Source organism: Vidua macroura, chromosome 13, assembly GCF_024509145.1.
Source record: "Vidua macroura isolate BioBank_ID:100142 chromosome 13, ASM2450914v1, whole genome shotgun sequence".
Taxonomy (NCBI): domain Eukaryota; kingdom Metazoa; phylum Chordata; class Aves; order Passeriformes; family Viduidae; genus Vidua; species Vidua macroura.
In genome coordinates this window covers 18,469,621-18,496,066 of record NC_071583.1, presented here as the reverse complement: position 1 = coordinate 18,496,066, position 26,446 = coordinate 18,469,621, and the positions used below count along the sequence as shown (strand labels likewise).

The 26,446-nt window shown below is 45.0% G+C and overlaps 1 protein-coding gene across 1 annotated transcript in view; it reads right to left on the bottom strand.

Annotated features, from left to right (window-relative positions):
* SLC6A1 (solute carrier family 6 member 1) overlaps positions 1–26,446 on the bottom strand; it is a 60,640-nt gene that overhangs the window by 12,181 nt on the left and 22,013 nt on the right. The window contains exons 2-9 of the mRNA XM_053989468.1: positions 7,340–7,744; positions 5,968–6,099; positions 4,531–4,631; positions 3,035–3,144; positions 2,790–2,922; positions 1,362–1,496; positions 1,141–1,244; positions 686–810 (exon numbers count right to left, since the gene is read on the bottom strand). Of these exons, the coding sequence (XP_053845443.1) occupies positions 686–810; positions 1,141–1,244; positions 1,362–1,496; positions 2,790–2,922; positions 3,035–3,144; positions 4,531–4,631; positions 5,968–6,099; positions 7,340–7,574 (1,075 nt within the window). The 5' untranslated portion in view covers positions 7,575–7,744. The remainder of the gene's footprint in view (positions 1–685; positions 811–1,140; positions 1,245–1,361; positions 1,497–2,789; positions 2,923–3,034; positions 3,145–4,530; positions 4,632–5,967; positions 6,100–7,339; positions 7,745–26,446) is intronic.

Sequence of the window (26,446 nt, the reverse complement as noted above, 5' to 3'; positions counted from 1 at the left end):
ATCATTTTGCACCTAATCTCTTTGTATGTGTAATTTATTGAAGATGATTTTCAGGGCTTAAATTCTCTCCTTTTCTAACCAAGGAGATATTTCAGTGGGTTGTGTTTGCTAATACAGTCATCCAGATTTTGTCCACCAGTGAGTTCCAGCCAAGCTTTGAGTTATGAGATCCCTCCCTGTGGCCAGAGCTGCTAAGTGAGTATCTGGTGCACCAGCTGGGTCAGGGCAGCCATCTGCTCTGCTGCTGTAAGCTTTTTCAGCTGGAAGACAGACAAGAAACTGCAAGGAAGAACAGGATCCTCCCATGGACAGCTCCACAGCTCCCTGCCCTAAATAAAATGTCTTTCATGATACAGAGTCACATGAAATTGGTGTAGGTCTGAACAGGGGAGAAATGGATCTGCCTTGAAGGGTTTGACCTCAAGAAATGGGAAAAGGAATTAAAAGCCAACTGAACTGGGAAATATTAGCCTAAAAACCACCCCATAATGACCAGCATTCCTCCTGCTCTGCCTGGAGTGGGTTGGGACAACACTTCTTTTCCTTCTGCCTTTCCTTCTGGGAGACTGAGGGGACAGGGAGCTGAGGAGCTGTGAGGAGGGATTTTGAGCAGTTGCAGGAAAAGCCTACAAGCAAAAAAAAAAAAAAAACTGATGCACAGCTTAGAGGAAAAGATTTTGGGTACCTGATGCTGCGACATCTGCAATTGGCCTCTTTGTGACATTGGCCATGAATCCCACAATGGAGAAGATGACAAAGCCAGCAAACATGCTCGTGCATGAGTTTATGCAGCACACTATGATGGAGTCCCTGAAAAAAAGGGAAGGGGCTTTAATCAGCAGGGAAAGCAAATGTTCATCCTTTTTTTTTTTTTTTTTTTTTTTTTTGTCCTGTGGGAAGGAAAGATTTAAATGATTTAGGATTTCACAACTTCCCAGTCTGGGGTCTGTTCCATGCTGGAGAAGTCTCTCCCATTGGTGTAAAGGCAGAAAGGCAGTTACACATCTCACCCCCAGCCAGAGAGAAGAGTTAATATTATTCAACACTAAACTTTATTTCAATTATCTGTACACAGAGACAGAACTCAGCTCCAGCTGAGACAGGCAAGTGCCACTGCAATATGTGCAGTCATCTGCTTACCTGTAAACATTATTGTGGAAAGGGTTGTAACTTCCAAGGGCAATCAGTGAACCAAGACCCAAACCATAGGAGAAGAAAATCTGTGTGGCAGCATCCAGCCAAACCTGATTGCAGGAAACAATTTTTTAAAAAATCTGTTTCTGCACTTGAGGAGCAGGTCATATGTCTGAAAGGGGAACAGTGAGGAGTGAAACTTTGGTTTACCAGCACGGAATATTTACCTCAGAGTCTGAAAGCTTACTGAAGTTGGGAGTTATATAGAATAAAATGCCTTCCTTTGCTCCAGGCAGTGTTACACCACGGAAGAACAAGATAAGCAGCATAACATAGGGATAAGTAGCAGAGAAATATACCACCTGATGTGAAGAAACAAGACAGTGTAAGTGTGCAAGGAAGAATGATCAAAAATATTTGCTCCCTGAAAATACTCTAGCAGCAGCTGAGGATGGCTCTTAAAATGGAGGCATTTTTCAATGAAAAGGCTTGGGAAGTGCCTACGGCAAAATTCCCTAAACTCTAGCTCTAAAGGCAGGTGGCTGTTGCCTATTTTTCTGAAAGGAGAGAACAGCATGGACTAGGATATTTTTAAACTTTTTTTTTTTTTTGTATTAAACACAAGGAAGTCCCAAAAGCACAAGGATCATGGCACCAGGATCCTACTCATAAAACATCTGGCAGTTCATTCTTCCCACTCTCTCCTCCTCTATATTACAGGCTCCTACTTTCTTGCCTTTTCAGAGGTCCTATAAGAAACCCTTTCTGAAGTCAGACTCAGCCCTCTTTTTGCCCTCTTTTTGCCCTCTTTTTGCCTACTTCTTGCCCTCTTTGTACTTTGGAGAGAGGAGAAAGAAAATGGTTTGCCCTGAGCTCAGCTCAGCCCTGTCCAACACACAGTTCAAGGTGGGTGACAGGTATAACCTCTTGTCAAAATCCAGCAATCCCTTCCCTCAGCATGAAGAAATCCCAGTCCTCTGCACCTGACCTGAGGTCTTCTGACTCAACACAAAGCCCCACTGCTGTGGCTTTTCATTTCCCTAGGATTTCTTCTGACAGGGAGAGGCATGAGCCAACATCAGATGTTGCTGCCCTTTCATTCAGAAAGGTCTCTCAATAATATAATTTCCTTTAATTCATTAGTAAATCCTAATTTCCACTCACAGCCAGGCAGACCCCAAGAAGCACAGGGTGAAATCCTGTGAAAGGACCTCAAATGTTTCTCACTCACATGAGGGAAGGTGGAAGCAGCTCTTCCCAACACTTCCTTACCTATCCAGGTCCAGCAAGAGCTGTGCAATAAATGCACAATTCTTGCTGGAACCAAACCACTCCAGCCTCACTCTATTGCTATCCAAACCCGCTGGAATATTTACCTCAGAAAGAAGCAGGAATATTTTTAGGTGATTTTATACCTGGCCAAACCAAGAGGCTTAAGGGAAGCATCTAAGGCTGTGGTCTGACCTAGCTACAGAGGAGCCAGCTCTTCCTAAAACATGGAGCTGTTATCAGTCCAAGAAAACACAAATTAAATCCTTCACAGAGCTCTGATAGCCAAACTGCCCCCAGCGCCTCTTACCTCAAGAATTTTCAGAATATTTGAGCAAAATGAGCATTTTTAATTGAAATGTATTTACAGTACTTTTGGATCTTACCTTTCCAGTCCAGCCTACCCCCTTCCAGATACAAAAATACACCAGAATCCAGGCAATTGCCAGGGTGATTGCCAGTGGCCATCGGATTTGCCCGGGCTTTTCCAAGCCGTCGGTCATTTGGTGCATGTTGCGTCTGGAACGAGCCAAGACAACATTTGGCAAAGAATTCAGAAGGTGAAACAGGAAGGATAACAAGGTGATCCTTGGACATGCACGGGAAGGAGAGAGGAAAATGCTGAGCTTACTCCCAGAACTCCACCACGGCACTTGTCATGTTGGTGGTGTTTGCTAAGGTGTAGTTGGAGAAGCAGCGGTCGGTGTTCCAGGGGTTCTCACAGTGTTTCCAGGGAAGGGTCTGGAGAAGGGAGAGCACCAAAAGCCCGAAGTCAAACCCTTCTTAAGCAAGAATTACCTCAAGTATCTCTTTCTTTGCTAGAACTGACAGCTGAGTGGAGAACTAAAGCACCTGGAGCTTTGCAGACATTGATCTCCCCAGGGTGAAAGTTATTTCAATTCCTATCAGTTGCAGGAGGCAGGTGTGGAAATCTTCCCCATTTTCTTTAACATAGCAGCCCAAATGCTCTGGATTCAATACACTCACCATGAGAGTATATTGAAACAGCAGAAAGGACCTCCTGGAGGTCCTGGTACCTCTTGTTGCACAAGAGATAATAAAATTGGGATGGTCATTGATCAGAGAGTTTCATTTTCCCCTCAGGTCAGGGGATAATTGGAGAAAGGTAAATTTTCTATTTGTTACGTGCACGTTCTGTGTGTGTCCATGCCATCTTTCAGAAGTTCTAAGGAGCAGAACCTGTTTCTCATGGTACCCATTAGAATGAGCCTCATTTGCATGTAATTTATAGATCCTTCTGATGGCAATTGTTGGACAATCCTCTCACAGAACTGCTGTATCAGTGCTTTGTACATAAGGAGAAGAGGCTTCTGGGGAATATTGTCAATATTCATTTAACATGGGCCACAAGAAACACCTCCAGACTCTGCCTGACCTTTCACATTAATAACAAATCTGAGGACAACAAAGCAGAAATGGTTGTGTCACTCCCAGACAGTAATTAATGCAAATTTGGTCAAGGCAAAATTCTTTAAAGCCAAGAACAAGCAAGCATGAGCAAAATTTATAGAAGAGACAATTGAACAACGATGCATTAATTATATACAACTTATGTAAGAATGCTTCCTCAGATGGCCAAACCCCACAAATCAGACAAGACTTACTCAGCTGATGAATCACCCTTGAGGGGGAAAAAAAGGCAGCTAAAAATAAAGTAAACAGGAAAGAAAACAAAGCAAAAATAACAACAATGAATGGAAGTTCAGAGCTAATCAAATCACAGACCTTCCATTCCATGGAGGTTTCTTTAATAAACCCCTCCATCATTAAGCCACATTGCAATGATACTATTTCCCAAAGAACTCATGTTTATGTGGCTGCTACTGAAGAAACAAAATAATTAGTTGTACATTAGATTTTTTCTTGGGGGAGTGACTGACCTCTAAGCTCAGTTTTCTGCTCTAAATTTCTTATGGAGAAAAAAAAATTAAAAGGGATTTTTTACAAAATGTTTTTTTTTTCAGTAAGAATGGATTATCCTACAGATTTCTGTGTGTGCTGTGTTAACCTCACACATCTACACTGAGGCAGATTAGTGATGTATCCATATTTTACTTGGCTTTACATCCAAGAAACAATTCCCCATCCCCTCTGACACACACTTACAGTGGTAAAGGAATTATACAGGTAGTATATGGCCCACGAAATAATCACGATGTAGTAAATATTCAGCCAAAAGGACAGGACTGCAGCGGCCAGTCCCACACCTGTAAGGAAAACAAAGAGAAATAAACCAGTTGAAGAGCTGCAGTTCAGGGCAAACACATCACATGGGGCAGGCACCACTTGGGAAATGCTGTAGGAGTGAGAATTTCAGAAGTGCCTTTACACAAAGGTCGTTATTGGGGTGATGGCTCAGCCATCCATGAACTCACTGCCAGCATTCAGCTCTCTCTGTGGTGCAGTCCCACCTGCTGCTGCTGCTGCGAGCTCCCCGGCATGTTTTACTCCCAGGAAAAGGAGCTAAATCAGCTCATTCTCTGGAGCAGCAGCCCCACAGGAGCTCGTGGCAGATGCACACACAGTGAGAATGTGTTCCAAGGCACTCGGGACACGATCAGAGCGCCTGGTGCTCAGCGCAGGGCTGCTGGCACATCAGACTAAAGACATGGCAGGGTTCCACCATGAGGGTGTCTTCTGCTCCACATGGACACTCCAGGGGTGTTCTGAACTATTCAGGACAGCTGTTCCATGACCCTGAGCAGGAGGAAGTGCTCACAATAATCAGGATAATGCAAAGCAAGGTTGATCCAACCCCTACCAAAAGCAGCAAGGCAAGCAAAACCACTTCCCTGTGAGACACAATTCCATCTCCCTGCGTTTTCCCAATGCTAAATCTCCCAGAGCAAAATCCAATCTCAACAAACTTGCAGCTCACCCTGTGCTAATTGTCAGTCCTAATGTGTGAGGTAATTATAACACCACATGCAGCTCTGCTGGGCCAGAACTCAGCCCAAGAACTCAGAAGTGTCAAAGGATTTGGGATTAGAAGGATGAAAATCATTGTTTGAGAGGTTTGTGGGTCTGTGCAGAATTGAGATTAAAACCCTGAGGTTCTGGCAATGAAACCTCAAACTCATAGTGTGGAGTGAGTTTTTCTTAAGGAATCCAGTATGAAATTGCCAAAAGTGTCTGGCTTTTGAATTTCAGTTAAAAAAACAGGTGATGCCAATCTCTGTTAGCTCAGAAAAATTTACCAAAATTTACCAAATTGCTGAGAACATGTCCTAACCTGCTCAGACAACTACTGCTATTTATAACAGTCTTTATGCATTTCTACAGAAAACCCCAAGAGTTTTTGAAGTTCAAAAATAAGTTTGTTGCAATTCTAATGCCTAAATCATGCTATTTTTAATGGAGAATAAAAAATATAACCCAGCCTGTTTCAAAATCATCAGTTACACCTCAGAAAATCAGCGTCTTCTCTAGAAAAATCATGTTTAAATATAAATGAAAGGCACTAAGAAACATCCTTGCCCTGGCACATTGTGAAACTTCTGCAATTTGGAAATAAATGAGAAAGGATCGGAATCCGTACCGCACCTTTGAACATTGGAGCAAGCTTCCACACTCCAAGGCCTCCTATAGATGTATACTGACCAAGGGAGCACTCCAAAAGGAACAGTGGCACTCCAGCAAAAATTAAAGTAAGGAAATAGGGAATCAGGAATGCACCTAAAAAGAAATTTTTAAAAAGCCTGTTACAGTGGGGAAAAACACAAGCGAATTTCCAGTTTCCATCCCTGTTATGTATGAAAAGAAACCCACAGGGTTTTTATACTCAGATGTAACTTTTCAAAAATGTTAGTGGAAATCACACGTGCACTTCTGAACCAGCACCTCCAAATAAAGGAAAAAACAGAACTCCCCATCGTTTAAATGTTTTCTGTTGAAGTAAAAAGCTGAAATCCAGAAGCCTGTGGGCTTTGCTGCCTTCACCTCTCACAGAGAGCACAAAGGCTTTAACCAGCCCTGGCTGCTTTCCAGCCTTTTATGGGGAGAGCAGAGTCAGCTACAAACCCCATGAAATCCTCTCAAAACTCAGCCCAAAAGAGAGGGATCTGCAGGGTTGGGTGGAGGACAACATGCTTTAGTTCTGCTCTGATACTTTATGGTCTTTTAAGTGTCACTGGCAGCTAGGAGTTAGAATAAACTTCAGGGCAGAGCTCAAAGCAGAGCTCCACACTCCAAAATGGCTCTGAACCTCCTGGAAAAGTGGAAAGCAATAAAACACCCCCCCCAAACAAGCCAAGACAACAACAACAAAACCCCAAAAAACCCAAAAAAAAAAAAACCCAGCCCCCCAAAAAACAACAGCAAACAACCAAAAAACTAAAAAAAACAAAAACGAAACCAAAACAACAAAAAAAAAACCCAAAACCTTAAAACAAAGCAAAAAACCAAACCAAAGCAACAACAAAAACCCAGAAATCCGAAACAAAACCTCACAAAAAACCTCCAAACCTCCACAGCAAACAAACAATAAAAACCAAATGAAAATAACAACAAAACCCAAAAAATCCAAAACAGAACAAAACCCAAAAGACCCCATAGCAAACAATCAAACATAAAACCAAAACCCCAAACTAAAACAACAACAAACCCACAAGACCCAAACCAAAAAATTCAAAAAAAACCCACCAAATCCACCACAGCAAGCAAACAAACAAACAAAAAGCCAAAAAAACCAACCCCAACCCCCCCAATAAACCAAACCAAACCAACCAGCCAACCAAAAAACAAAACAAAAAAAAAACAACCAAAAAACCCTTGAAAAAATCCTGCCACCCCCCAAAAAATGAACAAAAAATTCCCCACCAAAACCAACTATTTGTAGGAAAAATCTATCCAAACCCGGTTTTGATTTGTTGGCGATTTGATGGTGACTCCTAACACACAAACACGGCCAACGTACCTCCACCATTCTTGCCGCACAGGTACGGAAATCTCCACACATTCCCTAAGCCAATGGCATAACCTACACAGGACATAAGAAAGTCAAATTTCCCTTTCCAAGTGTCTCGGTCTGGCAGGTCCGTCTTCTTCTTCTGCACTTTTACTACCAAGGTTTTGGGCTTGTCGTTGGTGATGGAGGCGTCGACCTCGGTGGAGATCTGTCCGTCCGCCACTTTGGTGCCGTTGGTGGCCATGTCTCTGGGCTTGGCTGGCGAGGCTCTGGCGGCGGCCGGGCGGGAGATTTCAGCACCAGTCCACGTGGACAGCAGCTTTGCGGCTCGTGGCGATCCACGCGGGAGCGACGGCGTGCGCAGGGCCGGCCCGCGGAGCCGGGACGCGGAGCCTCAGCGCGCTCCGGAGCCACCTGCGCGACACGGGGACACTCAGCCAGCCAGCCACGGCCTCGTGGGAGCGCTGGGCTCTGCACTAGGGGCTGGTTCTGGACTCAGCAGGGAGCAGGGGAGAAGCCCTACAAAACAAGCCCTAAGATCCGCTGATTGTAACTTTTCCCTATGGATCGCCTATGAGTGTACAAAAAAAAGAATTTAAAAAAAAACAAACCAAGGAGCAGCAGTCACCACCTTTAATAGTGGGTTAATGCTGAGTTTAGAATCTTCATTACTAATCCAAAACAATCTCCAAGACCCATTTATTATATTCTTTCCTATAGATCTCCCATGAGTCTACAGAAAAGAATTAAAAAAAAAAAAAAAAAACAAACCAAGGAATAGCAATTGACACCTTTAATAGTAGGTTAATACTGAATTTAGAATCTTCATGGCTAATCCAAAACAATCTCCAAGACCCATTTATTATATTCTTTCCTATAGATCTCCTATGAGCCTACAGAGAAAAGAATTAAAAAAAAAATCAAGAAATAGCAGTTGCCAGCTTTAATAGTGGGTTAACATTAAATTTTAGAAGTTCACTGTTAATCCAAAACAATCTCCAAGACAAATGAATTGTATTTTGTCCCTATGGATCTTCTATGGGTCTACAGAAAAAAGAATTTAAAAACCCAAGCCCCAAAGAATAGCAGTTGCCACCTTTAATAGTGGATTAATACTGAATTTAGAATGTTCACAATTAATCCAAAATGATCTCTGAGACCCATTTATTATATTTTGTCCCTATAGATCACTTACAAGTCTATAGAAAAAAGAATTAAAAAACCCTCTAAGAAATAGCAGTTTCCACCTTTAACAGGTTAATACTTAATTTAGAACGTTCACAACTAATCCAAAACAATCACTGAGACCCACTGATTATATTTCATCGCTACAGATCTTTTACAAGTCTACAGAAAGAATTAAAAAAGAAAAAAAATAAAGATCAAGGCATAGCAGTTGCCACCATTAATAGTGCATTTAGAGAGTTCACTATTAATACAAAACAATCTCCAAGATCCACTTATTATACTTTGTCCCTATAAATCTCTTATGAGTTTACAGAAAGAATTAAAAAATAAATCAAGAAACAGCAGTTGCCACCCTTAATAGTGGATTAATAGTGCGTTTAGAACATTCACTATTAATCCAAAACAATCTCCAAGACCTACTGATTATAATTTTTCCTATAGATCTCCTATGAGTCTACAGAAAGAATTTAAAAAGTAATCAAGGAATAGCAGTTGAGTGTTCACTATTAACCAAAACAATCTCCAAGACCCATTTATTATATTTTTTCTATAGATCTCCTATGAGTCTACAGAGAAAATAATTTTAAAAAATCTAGAAATAGCAGTTGCCAAATTTTATAGCGAATTAATACTGAATTTAGAATATTTACTATTAATCCAAAACAATTTCCAAGACCCACTTCTTATATTTGTCCCTATGAATTTCTTATGGGTCTACAGAAAGAATTATAAAAATATTAAGAAGTCTCGCTTGCCACCTTTAATGGTAAATTAAACAGTAAATTTTAAAAGTTCACTATTAATCCAAGACAACCTCCAAGGTGCACTGATTACATTTTGTCCCTATCGATCACTTACAGGTCTACAGAAAGAATATAATAACAATTTCAGCTAATGGCAGGTGCCATCTTTAACACTGGATTAATACTGAATTTAGAATGCTCACTATTAACCAAAACAATCTCCAAGACCCATTTATTATAATTTTTCCTATAGATCTCTTACAAGTCTGTAGAAATAATTTAAAAATTATTTCAACTAATAGCAGTTGCCATTTTTAATAATGGGTTACTAGTGAATTTATAAAGTTCAGTATTAATCCAAAGCAATCTCCAAGACTACTTATTTTCATTTTCCCCTATAGATCTCTCATGAGTCTACACAAAAAAGAGTTCAAGAAATACCAACCAAGTAATAGAAGTTACCACCTTTAATAGTGGATTAATTATAAATTTAGAATATTGGCTATTAACCAAAACAATCTCTCTGATTATATTTTGTCCCTACAGATCTCTTAAGAATCTACAGAAAGAATTAAAAAAAAAAAGTAAATCAAGAAACAGCAGTTGCCACCATTAATAGTGGATTCATAGTGAATTTAGAAAGTTCTGAAATGCTCCCAAAGGAATTAAGCAATAAACCAGATCAAGCAACAGGACTTGATCCTGGGTAAGAATGTCAAGTTTTACATGTGGTTATAATTAGCTGTTAATGTAAGACAAATGTTTCACAAAGCTGAATTTACCAGCACAGTAAGATGACAGCCTGCAATGGTCACTCCTCATTTCTGTTTCCAACCATTTGTGGACCTTTTAAAATACCACTGCTGTTCCTAGGTACACTTTCAAAATCTAAATAAAGCAGTAATCAAGGAAGCAAATATGGATTATGAAAAATGACCTGGGGTATTTTAATCAACTTTGAAGTGCTTGTGGCTCCTGCAAACTTCCACAGCTCCGCTTCAGCTGGAAAAAACACACTGAAATGATGCTCTTCGTGTCTTCTGTGACCCATCCACAATCAATTTATTGTCTGTTTTCTCTTGGTAACTCCTTATTGTCAGGCCAGTGCTCACACCAGGGGCTGCAGCACATGAAACACTGGCCAGGGTGAAGGAGCTGCACCTTGTGCTGGCAACACTGGGCACAAGGTCAGGCAGAGATCAACAATAATTGTATTTACAGATTTTTGGAAGGGAGGATTGAGGTTATTAGCCATTCACTTCTAACTGAAGGTTATGGTAAAAGAAACATTAAAAAATATGTAAAGGCTTTGAATTGTCATATCTGATCACTGCATTATTATAAAGCAATGTGCAACTATTAAAAGGAAGTTTTTGGTTGGAAGCTGTAGAAAATCAGCTGTAGGTGTGGTTGGGGTGAGGAGAGAACAAGGATGGTGCTTGTAACCTTCCTTCCTTCCTGTCCCACTTCAGGGTGGGACTCAGAGAGGGAAAATCCATCTCTGCCTGCATCCTCACAAGTCCTGTGTGCAGACATCTCCCTTTTTAAAACTCAGTTTTCCACCTCCCACGCCCGTCCAGCCCCCTGTACCAAACCCCACCACTCCCAGCTGTGCTCAGCATTCCAGGAAATGCCTTTCAGAGGAAATAGGGATCATCGTGGTGGCCAAAGGGGGCTCCTCTTGGAGAGCACCCCGAGACTGGGGTCCAGCTGCAGGGCCATGCGTGGGTGGCTGCAGCCAGCTGCAGGGTGCAGCCCCAGATGTGCAGTTTGGCAGCTCCATCTGCTGCTCAACAGCCAGAACTGAACGTGGCTCCTCTCGGCCAACACAGCCTGGATGAAAAAACCCACCAGGGTGCCCTGGGACTTTACAAACAGTTCTGCACTAGATTGGATTTGTTGTCGCTGCAATTTGTGTTTGGGTTGGGCTTTGTCATCAGCAGAGTTTCCAAGTATTGGAAGAGGCTGAATGTGTTGAGGATGGGTGGAAAAAAAAAAAAAACAAACCCAAATCAACATAAAATCCTCCTCCAATAACCCAACACTGCATGGAGAGATCTACATGTGCATCTCTTGTTTGGTTCATCAGGAGGGAGAAATTCCTGCTCCCAGGGATCTGGCCTGAGTCAGAACGGAGCGACCAAGCCAGGAGGAACAGGGACTGAGAGGGATAGATTGAGAGGGACAGGGACTGAGGGACAGGGATTGAGTGGGGCAGGGATTGAGTGGGGCAGGGATTACAGGGACAGAGATTGAGTGGAACAAGGATTGAGAGGGACAGGGATTGAGAGGAACAGAGATTGTAGGAGCAGGGACTGACAGGAACAGGGATTGAGAGGGACAGGGATTTCAGGAACAGGGATGCAGGAATAGGGATTGAGAGGAGCAGGATTTGGAGGAACAGGGATTGCAGGGACAGGGATTGCAGGAATAGGGATTGAGAGGGACAGGGATTGAGAGGAACAGGATTTGGAGGATCAGGGATTGCAGGAACAGGGATTGAGAGGAGCAGGATTTGGAGGAACAGGGATTGAGAGGGACAGGGATTGCAGGAACAGAGTGAGAGGAACAGGGATTGCAGGAACAGGGATGCAGGAATAGGGATTGAGAGGAGCAGGATTTGGAGGAACAGGGATTGCAGGAACAGGGATTGAGAAGAGCAGGGATTGAGCCCCTCAGATCTCCAAACAGGCCCTGCAGGTGAGTGCTGGGCATGGAGCCTGTCCTGCTGCTCCAGCCCTCCCAGACTCTGCAGAGCTCTGCTGGGCATTAAAGCCTCTGCTCAATGCACAGAGAAACTCAGCCCAGTGCAAGACTCCTTGACAAAGACAAACCAGAGGGTTAGTTAGGAAATCTTCAGGAATAAAGGAAGAAGCCTCCTGCAGGAAGGAGCCCAGATCTGTTTCAGCACCTCTGTAGTGCTGGGACTTCCCAAGACAGCCCAGCACATTTGTGTCAAGGGTGAGGGGTGGCTGGCAGGCAGCCTGGGGGTTTTTATATTAAGAGGTATTGAAAACAGTGGTTCAAACAAATCACCTGGGGATGTGCTGCACTTTATGACACAACACAACCACTGCACACATCACAAGCATCCCAAACCTTGCCAGCAGCAAACCCAGAGCCTCAGCAGAGGCTCCTTTTGAGAGGATGCAGGTGGGGATTGACCAGTTTGCTTCTGTGCTGCCCTACCACTGCTGGTGCCATCATTCCAGCTGTTACTGGCACTGGCATCGTGCATGGGCATTTGTGCATTCATGGCCATACAGCACATCAGCATCAGCCAATGAACAAATACTTTAATTCCACAGTTTGAAAGCAGCAAAAGTAACTTTCCCCAAGCCTAAGAATAATGATAATAAATTACAACAGCAGAAGTGGAGTCTAACCTCCAATCCACACTCTCCATACACTGCAGTGCTTTATGACTTACAAGAACCTAGAAGAACTGGCAGTGCAGCAGCAAAGATCCTGGGTACACGCTCTCTAATCACATTAGGCACTATCCCACAGCACTGGGATTTAAATTTCAAATTGCTCTGACATGGAATGGGACAGAAAGACACTTATGTAAGCTCTGTGGGCTGGCCTGGGCAGGAGGAAATACAAATTGCAGCTGTCAGGCAGCAGAGCAGGTACAGCACTTGCTGGCTTTGTGGGGAGGAGATGGAGAAATCCATTAAACAACTCTCCCTTTGCTCCCCTATCCCTTCAGGCCAACCCTGAGTGTGCTAGGAAGGGCACAGCAGCTTCCCAGCACATTCCTCAGGGCACAAAAGAGCTTCCTTGACTTCAGTTACTAGGGCTGCTGGGCCAAGGGCTGCAAGCCCTCTGCATCAGGGGCTGCATCCCAGCTGGTTGTCCCGCAGCACCACCACGCTGGGGAGGAATGGCCCGGCAGAGCCAAGCTCACATAGCAGCCAAGGGCACGGGCTCTACCAGGGAAACTGCAACAAAGGCAGGCCCGCTGCACAAAGGCATTTTTCTGTCTCCTGGACCGCACAAAAGTGGATTGGAGGAGTTGAGCTCATGAAAGTGAACAGCAATATTGCTGTCATCTTGCACAGGTTTTCTTGCTTGTGGCAGCAAAAGGTAGGGAAGTGTCTATTTGTGCACGACCAGCTGTGCAAACATCTCTGCTCAGGATCGGGCCAGGAAGTGGGGCAGTAGAGGGAAATGCATCAGATGCACTCTCCAGACTGTGGTGTCTAAAGTAGGATGTGGGAAGCGTTGAGAAAAGCAGAATTGTCCATTTTGGATGCCTGAAACTTCTCAAGAGCAGGGAGTGCTCACTTCTGGAAATCCCAGCTCACTGGTTTCAAAGTCACCTGTAAAACATCACCTCACCAAACCCCAAAGAGTACAAGTTTGTGAAATAACCAGAGCTGCAGAGTTAAACCTGGGATAACCTGCTCTCTTCTGGCACAGCTTTTTAATCCAGCTGTGCTCAGAGAAAAGGCATCAGAACATCAAAGTCAGATCCCTGTGCACATCTGGGCCCCAGGCCCTGCAGAAAGGAACCTGCAGGGCAGGTCAGGGCTAGGCTCCAGGGGGGCTCAGTGCCACAGGCAAAAATGCTGCTGATTGGTGGCCAAATATTCATCAGGACAAGGCACCACCATGGTTTGAGCAGCAGAGAAAGATCTTCTCAATTAATTCTCTACTGATTAAACCCCCAACAGTTCCAAGGTTTCTTTGCCCTTCTCCACACTAAAAGCAGGAAAGGCCCAATTTGAGGCAGATGTTTCAGGCCAGAAAGGAGGTATTGGAACAACGTGGACAGGTTTTGCCATTCCAGTGTCAATGAAAACCTGTTCTACTGCCTGCTGCTTCTGCAAGCTTAGCTTCCAGATTAATTCACTGCTTCTTTTATTTTATGTGATCGGGCAAGTCCATGCACAGTCCGAGCAGGATGGCAGAACCAAGCTCTAGCCAGCAAACATTTTTATTTAAAACAAATTCTGCATGGATGTGGAGAATACACTCCCATCTGAGTCCAGTTCCTTGGGGCAATCTGATGCTCCAAAGAACAGCACAAGAAGGAAAAAGAGGGGAAAAGCCTGGTTTAAAGCCTGGCAGAGGGGAGCCCATGTTCAGGGTTCAGACATTGCCACCTTCTCTGATCTTTGTGGCTGAGCTCCCACTGAGGAGGGGCTCAGTCACATCCCATCCTCCCCAGGCTGCTGGGCTCTACTTCCTGCACAGCCTGGCCCCCAAATCCTGCAAAAAGCATCTGCAGCAGGCAGCCAGAGGAACCAAAATGAGCCCAGGACAGGGAGGAAGGGGCCAGTTTGGAGGTCAGGGTGGAAGGTGAGGGGGAAGCAATGCAGGGGCCCTTGGCAGCAGCTGGAGGCTCCGTCTGCCACAGCAGGGGCTGGTCCAGCTGTGGGGCTGGTCCAGCTGTGGGGCTGACCCAGCTGTGGGGCTGATCCAGCTGTGGGGCTGATCCAGCTGTGGGGCTGACCCAGCTGTGGGGCTGATCCAGCCAGCACTGAGGGACAATTCCTGAGGCAATTCCTGCTGTGGAGGGGTCAGCACCAGGCCAGAGGAAATTTGGTGTTTTGAGCACCAACTTTTCCAAGAAAGGAGCCACTGGAGTGGAGAAGCAGAGCTGGGGTCAAACAACAGGTGAGAGAAAACTGGAAACTGGCAGCAGAAGAGGCCAGTGGATTTCCCTCTGTCCCTCCTTTCCCCACACAGTGCTTGGCACAATGCGGGGAAAATACAGGAATGTGTTGGGAGGTGACAGCACTGGCATGGAATGATTCAGGTTGGAAAAGCCCTGTGAGATCCTCACGTCCATCCCTGACCAACCCAGCACTGCCAAGCCCACCGTACACCTCTGTCCCCAAGGGACACATCTACACATCTGTTAAACCCCTTCAGGGATGCTGACTCAGACACTTTCCTGGGCAGCCTCTTCCAGTGCATGGCAACTTTTTTGGTTAAGAAATTTTCCCAAATCTCCAATCTAAATCTGCCCTGGAGCAACTTGAGACCATTCCTTCTCCTCCTGTCCCTGTTCCCTGGAGCACAGCCCAACCCCCCCGGCTGTCCCCTCCTGTCAGGAGCTGTGCAGAACCACAAGGTCCCCCCTGAGCCTCCTTCTCTCCAGGCTGAGCCCCTTCCCAGCTCCCTCAGCCTCTCCTGGGGCTGCAGCCCCTTCCCAGCTCCGTTCTCTGCCCTGGACCCCCTCCAGCCCCTCCAGGTCCTTCTTGTGAGGGGCCAGCGCTGCCCCAGGACTTGGGCTGGTGCCTCAGCAGTGCCAGCACAGGGGACAATCCCTGCCCTGCTCCTGCTGCCACCCCAGGGCTGGCACAGCCCACCACTGGCCTCTTGCCCACCTGGGCACCCCTGGGCACAGCTGGGCACCCCTGGGCACCCCTGGGCACCCCTGGGCACCCCTGGGCACAGCTGGGCACCCCTGGGCACCCCTGGGCACCCCTGGGCTCGTGTCCAGCCGCTGTCCCCAGCACCCCCAGGTCCCTCCCTGCCAGACAATTTCCCTTCAGGCTCTAAGACACGTCATGAAAGCTCCTCTGCTTGCTCCCATTCTGGCCACCCTTAAGGAAACAAATTTCCTCTCTAGCCACACAGCAGAGCCTGCATGTGAGGGAAAGAAAGAAAATAGTTTCCTAAAAATAGCCTCTCTTGCCTCTCCTTAAAGGGTACCAGCCTTCCTATAGCACTCATCTGCCTCTCATGGGATGCACAAATTGCCACAGGAATCCAAAGAAATCACAAGGATGTCATATTTAACTGTGGCTTGGAAACAGGCCCACCACCCCCAGGAAGGAAAAGCAGCTGCTTTGTTTGTCAGTCTTCAGGTGCAAGGATAACTCAGCATTCCAGAAATAAAGATGAAACCCAAAAGCCACAAAACGTCACCAGAGCTGTCCGAATTTCTGTGGCATACAGAGATTCCTGAGGAGGCATCTGTGCCATTGAGAGCCCAAAGAACAGGTATTTACTCCCCAAGTCCAGTTCAGTGATGAGATTTATCATTTTCTGTAGCCCTCCTGGTACAAAATTCCCTCTTAATGTAAAGATACAAAGGTCTAACCTGCAGAGAGAGCTTGTCTCTCACACAGTGTTGCCATCAAGGACATATCTTGGTTAGATCATTAAATAAATATTGATCACTTAATCCTCAAAAACCCCAAGGTTTCGTATTTCTAAAGAATTTACTAACAAATGTGTAGTTGTGCAATTATTAGGGATTCTGTAGTCAGTCTGGAAAAAAAAAACCCACAATAAAATTAAAGAAAAAACCACACTAAAATTAAAGAAAAGAGAAACAAAAAAAGAAATTCAAGATGCAAAATCATGGAAAGTCCTGGCCACATAGCCCATAGCAAGGTTATTTCTGAAAGACAATGGATTCTGTTCTTTTGGTTAACATCTGGGTCAGGATACCGAAAAACACACTTAAAGCACAAGTGCAAAATTATCCTGACAATCTTGGGAGTCTGCATGAGGCCCATTGCAAAATCTGCAATATTTTCTTGTAAACATGGTGAGATATGTAAGATTTGTTGTAAGATTTTTGTTTAAAATAGACGATAGATGCTGGAAGGAAAAGGTTTTCCACTCATCATGGAATTATATCAAAATTAACTGATAATCAGTCCCTTACAAAGATTTTCCAGTGATCAACAGCAATTGCTAATCAATCCCAGCAGCTCCAACAAGGCTGGGGGTGGTCATAAACTATTTTGAGTGTATTTCTCCTGAGCCCACATTAGCACCATCTGCTCCTACTACTTTATATTTACACACCACAACATTTCGGGCCCAACTTCAGATAGATTTCTAGCAATTTACAACAGAACCAAATGGCTCTGGGGTACCTGCTTGCTTTGGTGATTCCCACCTTCTGGAATCAGAAGTTTGTTTGCACTGTTGTCTTTGTCACAATCTCTATTTTTAGCTTCTAGACTGATTAAACATAATAAATAAAAAATAAATAGAAATAAATGTAACAAAAGTTAGTAAGTATAATAAAATATAATAATCACCACCTACTGCAACCACACATTCACTTCTAGCTCCCACACAGTAAACAGGATGTGCTTTAGAAAAGCAAGGACAGCATTCCCATATTTATTTGGACTCCTGGTTGTACTCCCATCCATCTGAGGTTTAATGGAGCAGGGTGATAATACAAGTTATTGCTGCATAAAAATGGGCTTGATCGCTGTTTTTTATGTTGATTGGGTGTCATTCTTTAGCCCTAGTTGGTGTTAATTGTTGTTGTGTAAACCCCAAGGCCTTCCCTGAGAGCCCACACTGGTTTGCAGGTAGAAAATGCAACACAGAGAAGCTGAAAAAAGGACAAAACTGGTGCCTAGAAAATGCAACATCTGGGGATCCGGGAGAGGCTCAAAAAAGGACACAGCTGGTGCCAGTCAGCATTGGGGTTGATGCTCCAACAGGTTCCATTATCCCTCTGCTGACACCCAGGAAATAACCCAACATTGCTGGTCCATCCTGGCCACAGAAACAAAGCCAGATTTGGTGGGAAAAATGGATTGACTGCCCTGTGCTGAACTGCAGAAATTAAACGTTCTCACTCACAAGTACCACCAAGATCTGCTTCCCTTCTCCCGTGCCCTTGTCTGGGAGCAGGTGAGGGCGATAAGGAGCCCACCCATCCCTTTTTCCTGCTGTTTTCACCTTTTTTTTTTTGGCGTTTTTTGGAGTTTGTGCCTGGGGGAGCTGCTGCGGGCAGCAGTTGGGCAGTTCTGACTTCCTGCCTTAGGGGCATTGACAAAGCCCGTCCTTGGAGACACACCAGTGCAGGAAGCCAGCCCAGAAAAAGGGAGCAGCAAGTGCTCAGAAAGGCAAAGTCATTTGCCCAAGCAGGAGGCTGGAGCAGAATTTAGAGCAGAGTTTCTTTGCGTGCCAGTGCAATCCCTTAACCTTCAATAATAATGCTGCGACACTCTCCTAATGGCCTCTTTTCATCTCTAGCTTGTACAAATGACTAAGTATGAAAGACTTTTTGCCTCGTGGAAGCACATAAAGGCAAATAAAAGCACAAAAAAGCTCCAGCAAGGATCAGGGTCTCTGGAAAAAAAAAAACCAAACAAACAAACAAACCAAAACTCAGTGTAAGTAATTGGGGGTGGTGTTTGTTATTTAATTTTTACTGATCTCTAAGCTCTGTGCCATTTCTCTTCCCAAAGAAGAGAATGCCCTGGCGTGCCAGAGCCAAATTTGCTGGCAGGCAGTGATCCATGAGGGAAAAGAGCTGGAGAAGGTGCTCCTGCTGGCCTGCATCTGCTCTGCCAGTGCCTAAATCTGCCAGAGCCAGGCCTGGGCACTCAGCACAAGGGTTCACCGGCGGTTTTGGAAGCCTGTGAGAACCAACACGCTGCCTGAATTATTTGGAGGTGCCACGTTCTCGAAGTAAAACATTTCCTTTGGTGAAAACACGATGTGAAAGCATGATATCAAACACTCTGCCTGCCTTCTGTACGTGCTGCTCGGTCCCCCGGGATTTTGGTTTGTTTGAGGGCTGGAGGCAGCTCCCATCTGTTACTGTGCCATTTTTTAAAGTGTCATTGTTTTGGGTGAGAGTAGGTGGAACCACATGTCAGAATGCAGCAGAAGGAACATCATTGCAGCCTGGATTTCTCATATTTAAAGGAAACACTGACTTTTGATCAGAGCCTGGGAATGGCTCCTGCTTTGTGTCAGTCCCCATGTCACACACAAGAGCCCAGTGTTGATGGGGAGCAGCAGCCGAGGCAACACTGAATGCTTTCACCAAGATTCCAAGGCCAAATCCACAGCATCTGACCAGATTTTCACCAAATGCTTGGTGCTCCTCAGCCTCTAATTTCCCATATCGTTCCCAGTGCCCTGTCAGGCCAAATTTAGACCAGACACTGTCTTAAAATGGATCTCTAATCTGAAAAGGTTGTTGGCTCTTCATGCTTGATAAGGGGCATCTTCACCATTGTGGGGGTGAGGTGGAGAGAGAGAAATAAAGTTTTAACAATGTTTACAAGTCTCTTTATTAGATTTAATAATATTACCCAAGTTTAAATTTCATGCTTAAGAATGAGGCCACAAGAAGAAAAAAAATAATTTCTGTAAAGTGATGCTGAAGAAAAATTAGAGCTTTGAAGATCACTTCTAACTCAAGTAGGGCTTCAAAATCATCAGTAAAACCAACAGAATTTGGGCCACGAAAATACAACGTTTTTGTTCTGGATGTCTCCCTTGTGTTTCTCCTGCAACCTCCAGTGATTGCTTCAGATTTTGGGGATATTTGAGTTTCTCTTAAACCTGAAAACGCTGCCTGAAAGTGCCAGGGCCGAGTTATTGTTCAGGGGATGACATCTTGGCACATCTGAGATCAGATTTTGTCTGTGTGACTGGGCAAGTCACTTCGGGTGACATCCAGAGGGGGAAGCTGTCTGCAGCTCCCAGACCCACCCACCAGGCAGGATCCACGGGGCTCCAACATCAGAGTGAGGGCTAGAAATACATTTTGACAAACAGAGCTAATTTATTCCCCTTTTTTGGAGGCCGGCTGTGCCACCTTCGTGCAAGTCAAGCTTTTTTCACTTTCTATCATTTTGTTGGAATTTATCTTTTTGCCCCCACAACTCCCACAAAACTCTTTCTCCAATTTTAGCCCAGCTCAAGGCCTGCACTTCCCCAAGCCTGGTGGAGAGGAGGCAGCTCTGGCAGGTGCTGTTTCCTGGTTTACAAAGCCTCTCGACTGGCAACAGCAGCTGCCAACACTGCTAATCCAAAGGATTCTAATTTTGGGGCTTCCTCTGCGTTTCAGCTCGTGCCTCCTTTGAAATAGCCCAGTTTTCTGAATAAGAAAAGGCTTTACATTTGTGATTCTTACATGCAGTTATCATACGGAGCAAAGCAAACAAGAAAAGGCTGCAGGCACATGCACATGTTAATGCAGTTAAGAGTCTTGGCAGGAGAAACTGGAAAATCAGACCATTTTGGAGGGGGTGCAGTAGAGAGAAGAAAAGCCCTGAATCTGAGGTTACCCTTTTCAGATATAGCTCCAAGCTAAAGCCACATTTTCTATCTGTTCTGTTTTCTTTGATCCTCAAACTTCAATCCAAACCTTCAGGTTTAAATGGGATTTCAGTCTGAACTAAAAGCAGTTTAAATGGAAACAAGAAATTCTTTTCCCCCTCACCCCTCCTCCCAAATCAGGAGTTTGAAGCTGCAATATCGAGGTGCTTTGCAAACCTATAAAACTTTCTGCCTTGAAGTGATAAGGACAAACAATGAGGGCACTCACTCGGAGGGTAGGAGATAAATAGAATAATTTAGTTTTTTTCAGTTGAGAAAAAGGTAATGTAAAAATGATAAAAGTAAAAAGCTGAATAGAAATTGGAGCATTTTGCAGGGGGTCAGTGCATGAAAAGCAGCCCTTGCTGGCTTTGGCTGATGGCTCAATTGCACGACAATGCCAGCAGGGCAAGGCTTCACGCCTGTCCAGGAGGATTTCCAGCCTCCCTCAAGACAAGCACTGGGGTCAGGGTCTGTTCTAAAGCATTGGCATGGCTCTGAACGGAACCCAAATGCGTTTGGGGGATTTTGGAGCTCTGAGTCCCAGCCCTAATTCCCGTAACGACAACTCAGCAGCACCTCAGATCAACTTCCTGGAACTAATTGGCCTTGAAGAGATGCAAACCTGCTCCTGAATTCTCACATGGCAGGAAGTCTCTGCTCGCTTTGGGGCTCCAATTTGGGTTTGTCAGGTGACACCTGAGGTCTGGCTGCAGCCCCTGCTCACATTTCCCTGCATCTGTCTTCTGGAATGTCAAGCCCTGGATGAGGGGGTTTGGGATCCCTTCCTGGAAGAATCCTTTGCTCCAGGGCAGTCATATCTGTGCTGTGGTATTTTATTTATAAGGTTAAAAGTGCACCTGGGTGGTTTTTACCTGACTACACTGATGGTTTAAATGGGTTTATTTTGAATATATTGAAGTATCATACAAGGATTTCCAGTGTGGAAGACATGCATGGAAAACCATCAGCGGAATTTTGGTTTTACCTCTCTGGAGCTTTCTAGTTGCAAAGCAGCTTCAAAATTTTGCTGCTTTGGTTAAAATAAATATATTGAACAATGTCCTCAGGCATGCCTTGAGCATCCACTAACAACTCTCCTTGCGTGGGACCATTACAAATATCTGCTTCTCACAGCAAGTCAGTAATTTCAAATACAAGACAAAATATCCACTTTACTGGCTGTAGTGTAAGCACAGAGTAACAATTTCCTGCCTTGTGAAGGAATTGATTTGTGGTTTTTTTTTTTTTTTTATTTTCAGCAAACTTACCAGTACATCCATGCACCAGCAGTGACACTGCTCAGAGCTGCCAACCAGCTGAAAGGGTCATGGAGCCACACAGCACCAAATGCTGGGTTCTGTCATGGCTCAAAGCCTGCTGCTCTTATCACACACAAAGATAAGGCACCATCTCAAGTCCTGGAGGAGAACTCAAGACAATCTGGAAGCAAAGGGTAATTCTGCAGCCTGAGAGCCACTGTCGGCATCTGGGACAATTTTCCCCTCGGTCTGTGCCCCAGAAGAAGGGCCTGGAGCTCTGCAGCTCCTCTGCCAGGGATGCTGAGGCCACACTGGAACAGAATTCACTGGGGTCATTGATCAGGAGCCCAGAGCAGCAAGCAGCAGGAGGAGAAAAGCAGGTCCCAGACAGAACAGGGCACGTGGGTAAGTTAGTGCCAGGTGAGCTCTGAGCAGGGCCAGGCAAATGTTCTGAGGAGAGCGGAGGTTCCTGGGGAGCCTCGCTGGTGACATGGCAGGTCTTGTCCAAAGTGTTAAATCCTCACTTGAGCCCACTGATCATCTCTGTTCTAAGGGGACAGCTGCTCATTCAAAGGCAGAAATTGAATTATTTACCCCCAGCCACTACAAAACACATTTTCCTTGATCTCTAGGGCGTATTTCTCAGTATAAAGCCTTAGGAGGCAAACGCCTTCCTCGAGGAGGCAAAGGAGGGAGTTATTTTCCCCCACACCATTTGCTTGAATAATAAACCACTTGAGCAAAAATATGACACATGGGAGTTATGATTTTTTTTCCCCCTAGACGAGATTAGGTTAAGCTTGCCTTTTTCCCAAAGGTACACAGTTCATCAGCAAGAAGTTCAAGGAGGAAAAATGTGTTTTCATATCGGGTAAGAGTGCACACAGTGCTTGCCTTGCTCTCAAAATGGATGAGTCTGCAGCAATCTGCAGGACTGACAGCATTATTTTCATCTGCCTGCCCTGATAGAGCACATCAGGAAACATTTTTTCAGATCCACATTTGAGGATTTGAACATTCATTCTGATACCACTTTAATCTCATTTGACTCTATAGAAAAAAGAAAAAAAGCCCACTCATATATGCATTTAGTTACATCAGATAAAACCTTATTTGATACAGCAAATAATTTGGTTTGGTGTTTTTTTCCCTCCCCTTCTTTTGGGAACTGCTTTTTCTTCCCCTCAGACTTTCACAGCCTTCCAATTGCAAGGTTTGTGGCACTTGCCAAGGGTGAAGGAATCTAATTTGCTAATTCAATCATCATTTGCAAACTAATGACTGGGAGCACGTATAAAACCAACATTAAAATATCTGAAGCAGCAGCCATGGTGGGGAATGCAATCTCAGGGTAAACAAAACCACCTTGCAACTGAAGCATTTGAAGCCTGAGCATATTTCTGGTTCAGGAATTCAGTCTCTTCCTGGACAGCAGGTCCATTATTAATGAAATTAGCAGTAATAAACCACAGATCAAACCTTCTCCCACAGCTGGGCTTCTCCAAGAACTCCAGCTGGACCGAATTTGGGTTAAGGCAGCACAACAGGAAGAGTGATAAACCCCCTACTTCTCAATCAGTGCTTCAGATTCACCCATGAAATGACATTTCTCAGTGTTTCTCTTTAAAATTCCTCAAGCTCTCTAAAGTCCAGCTCAGAGTAAAGCACATATGTATGAAAATAAACAAAAAACCCAATGTGAGCCAACAGCAACATTCAGTTCTCTCTACTGACATTGCTTTGGGCCAGATCTGTAGTTGATAATCAGCAAAAATTCAGTTTCCTGAAGCACATCTGGAAATTCTACCTTTAACCACCTGTAAAATCTGCCTGTGACCCTGACCTGGCAGAGAGGATCCTCACTGGAAAAAAGGAATGTACAAATAGCCCACACTCCTGCCATTCAGGTGTTGCAAATAACCCCTAATCTCAGCAAGTCCAAATTAGTTTATTGTGCCAGAGTTTCTTCAGCGGAGAATAGAGCCCTCAGGCCATCACAGATGCAATAATAAATTAATTTATTTGAGAAAACAGTCTGAAAATGGTTTTTTGTGGGGTTTTTTTTGGACAATCAGGAAAACGTGTCATCTCAGCTGCTTTTGGATAATAGATGAGGAATGTTATTTATCAGCAGGCATATTTAGGATGGATTAGCAGCTGTATCTTTGATGCCACACTGTAGTACATGTTCTACTCCGTGCTTTTCCCTTCATGGATTTCACTTTATCCCACCACAGGGGCTCCTTGGGATCGATGCATTCCCCTTCCATCAGCATCTCAGGACTGCCCAGACAACCTTTCCAAGCAGGAGAGGATTTCCAGGTAAATCCATGGAGCAGATCTTAGAAAAACATGTATTTTCACACTGGAACAAATTAGGGAGGCATTGATCTTGCATGATGCCTGTGAGTTCTCTCAGCAGCAGCAATTCCTTCCTGCCAGGATGTTACACAGAGCAGCTTTCAGGGGGCAAAAATCAATGGAGGAACATTTGTCTGGTTTACAGCAGAAAAAAAGAAAGGTGAAATGGCCACAACCATCTAACAACTGATTAAGCTGGAATGGGAACCTGGTCCAACATTAAAATATCTGAAACAGCAGCTGTGGTGGGGAATACATCCTCAGAGTAAACAAAACCACCTTGCAACTGAAGCATTTACAGCCTGAGCATATTTCAGCTTCAGGAATTCCATCTCAGCAAGAGCAGGTCTGACTCTAGAGCACAAATTTTCCACATTTCCACAAATTTTTCCCCACCCAAGAGGCCTTGGAGGATCAGGTGGCTGCAGTTCCTCCAAGGGCAGCCTCTTCCCACCCAGAGCTCCTGTGGAGGGGAACATTCAAGTTTCTAAAGGTCACCATGAACTTCAAAAGAGTAGCTGACACAATGCCTGTCCTCCCCTCTCACAATCAGAGTGCAATTTGCAGTATCCAATGATTCATCTCACCAATCCCCACCTTTTGGAATGAGCAGGAATTGGGTATCCAGATCCTTGGGGAGATTTTAGCATCTGAAGTCTGACTATCTATGCCATGAACAACTTCCCTCTTTGCCTGTGGGGTTTGATCAAAAGAGGGGCAGGCTAGAAATAAGCTAAAAAATAAAACCAGTGCATAGAGAAGCTTTGCAGAGAGTAAACCTGGAAGGACCTGGCTAATCCCAGCTCCAATGCAGGTTTCAAATGCAAAGAAAAAAGAGCCTCCATTTATTACCAACCACCATTTTGGCTTTTCTACATTTTATTTTATGTATTTGATTGAAAATACTTCAGGGCAGACTGAAGGCAGGATGGTACCACTTGAAATTGTTCACAAAGAAGCCCCAGAGTGCTGGTGGGAAGATCCCAGGTCTCACAGAATCAGCACCAAGCAGAGCATTCCAGCAGCCAGGCAGTTAAAAAGGCTCAGAAAACGCCAGCTCAGCTGCCACACACAGCCCTGTTGAATAAGCTCATCAAATTACCCACTGGAGCATTTCCAGTGGCCCAGCTGACTTGCTGAGCTGGGGGATTTGCTTGGCTACGCTGGCACAGGGAATTTCAGCCCCATTTGCATGGCCATAGCCTGTGGGATCAGTTTGCACAGGGAATTTCACCCCTGTTTGCATGGCCACAGCCTGTGGGATCTGCTGGAACAGGGAATTTCAGCCCCATTTGTGTGGCCACAGCCTGTGGGATCTGCTGGAACAGGGAATTTCAGCCCCATTTGTGTGGCCACAGCCTGTGGGATCTGATGGAACAGGGAATTTCAGCCCCATTTGTGTGGCCACAGCCTGTGGGATCTGCTGGAACAGGGAATTTCAGCCCCATTTGTGTGGCCACAGCCTGTGGGATCTGCTGGAACAGGGAATTTCAGCCCCATTTGTGTGGCCACAGCCTGTGGGATCTGATGGAACAGGGAATTTCAGCCCCATTTGTGTGGCCACAGCCTGTGGGATCTGCTGGAACAGGGAATTTCACCCCTGTTTGCATGGCCACAGCCTGTGGGATCTGCTGGAACAGGGAATTTCAGCCCCATTTGTGTGGCCACAGCCTGTGGGATCTGATGGAACAGGGAATTTCAGCCCCATTTCCGTGGCCACAGCCTGTGGGATCTGCTGGAACAGGGAATTTCACCCCTGTTTGTGTGGCCACAGCCTGTGGGATCTGTTCCCTCCATCAGTATTTGCCAGTTCATCATCGTGGGGCCGTGGTGTGAAATAATTCCGGGCTGGAATGGGGCTCCCAGCTGGGAAATGCCAGAGCAGTGCAGGGACAGGCTGAGGCAGGGGAAGGAGCCTGCCCAGCCTGTGGGGAGCAGGCAGAGACCAAGCTTTGCTCAGGGAGATGTGGCACTGCTGCTGAGGCCATCACTGCCCCCGTTCCTCACCTTTCCACTTCCAGCTGCCCTGCTGGGAAGTGGCTGCCACAGCAGAAAGGGGGAAGGAGAGGGGACTCTGCAAAAGGCAAAATGACCACGCTGTCATCTCAGGAGTGTGATTATGGATTTAATCTATAAAGTCCATCTCGTGCTCTCTTTCTCAGGCCTCAAGTATCTTGAATGTCTCTGAATTACCCTTCTCCTAAGGGCAGACTGCTTTTCCAAGAAGTATTCTGATCAAGAAAGAGAAAAATTAATGTTTTTCTTTATTTTTCTTCTCCCTTCTGTCCTTTTTGCCATGCAGAAATGGCATCTTTTTGGATGCCAAGCTCTGACATGATTACTGAAGCAGCTCCCAGAGGATCAAAAATTAAGGTGACCACCACACTGTATCACTGATCTCAACTACCAAAATACAATGTTTGGGGGACTAAAGCCCCTCAAACCCTAAAAATCCCAGCCAGTTCTTACTGACAAACAGACCTGCTTGCTCTCTGCTGAAAATTTAGCTC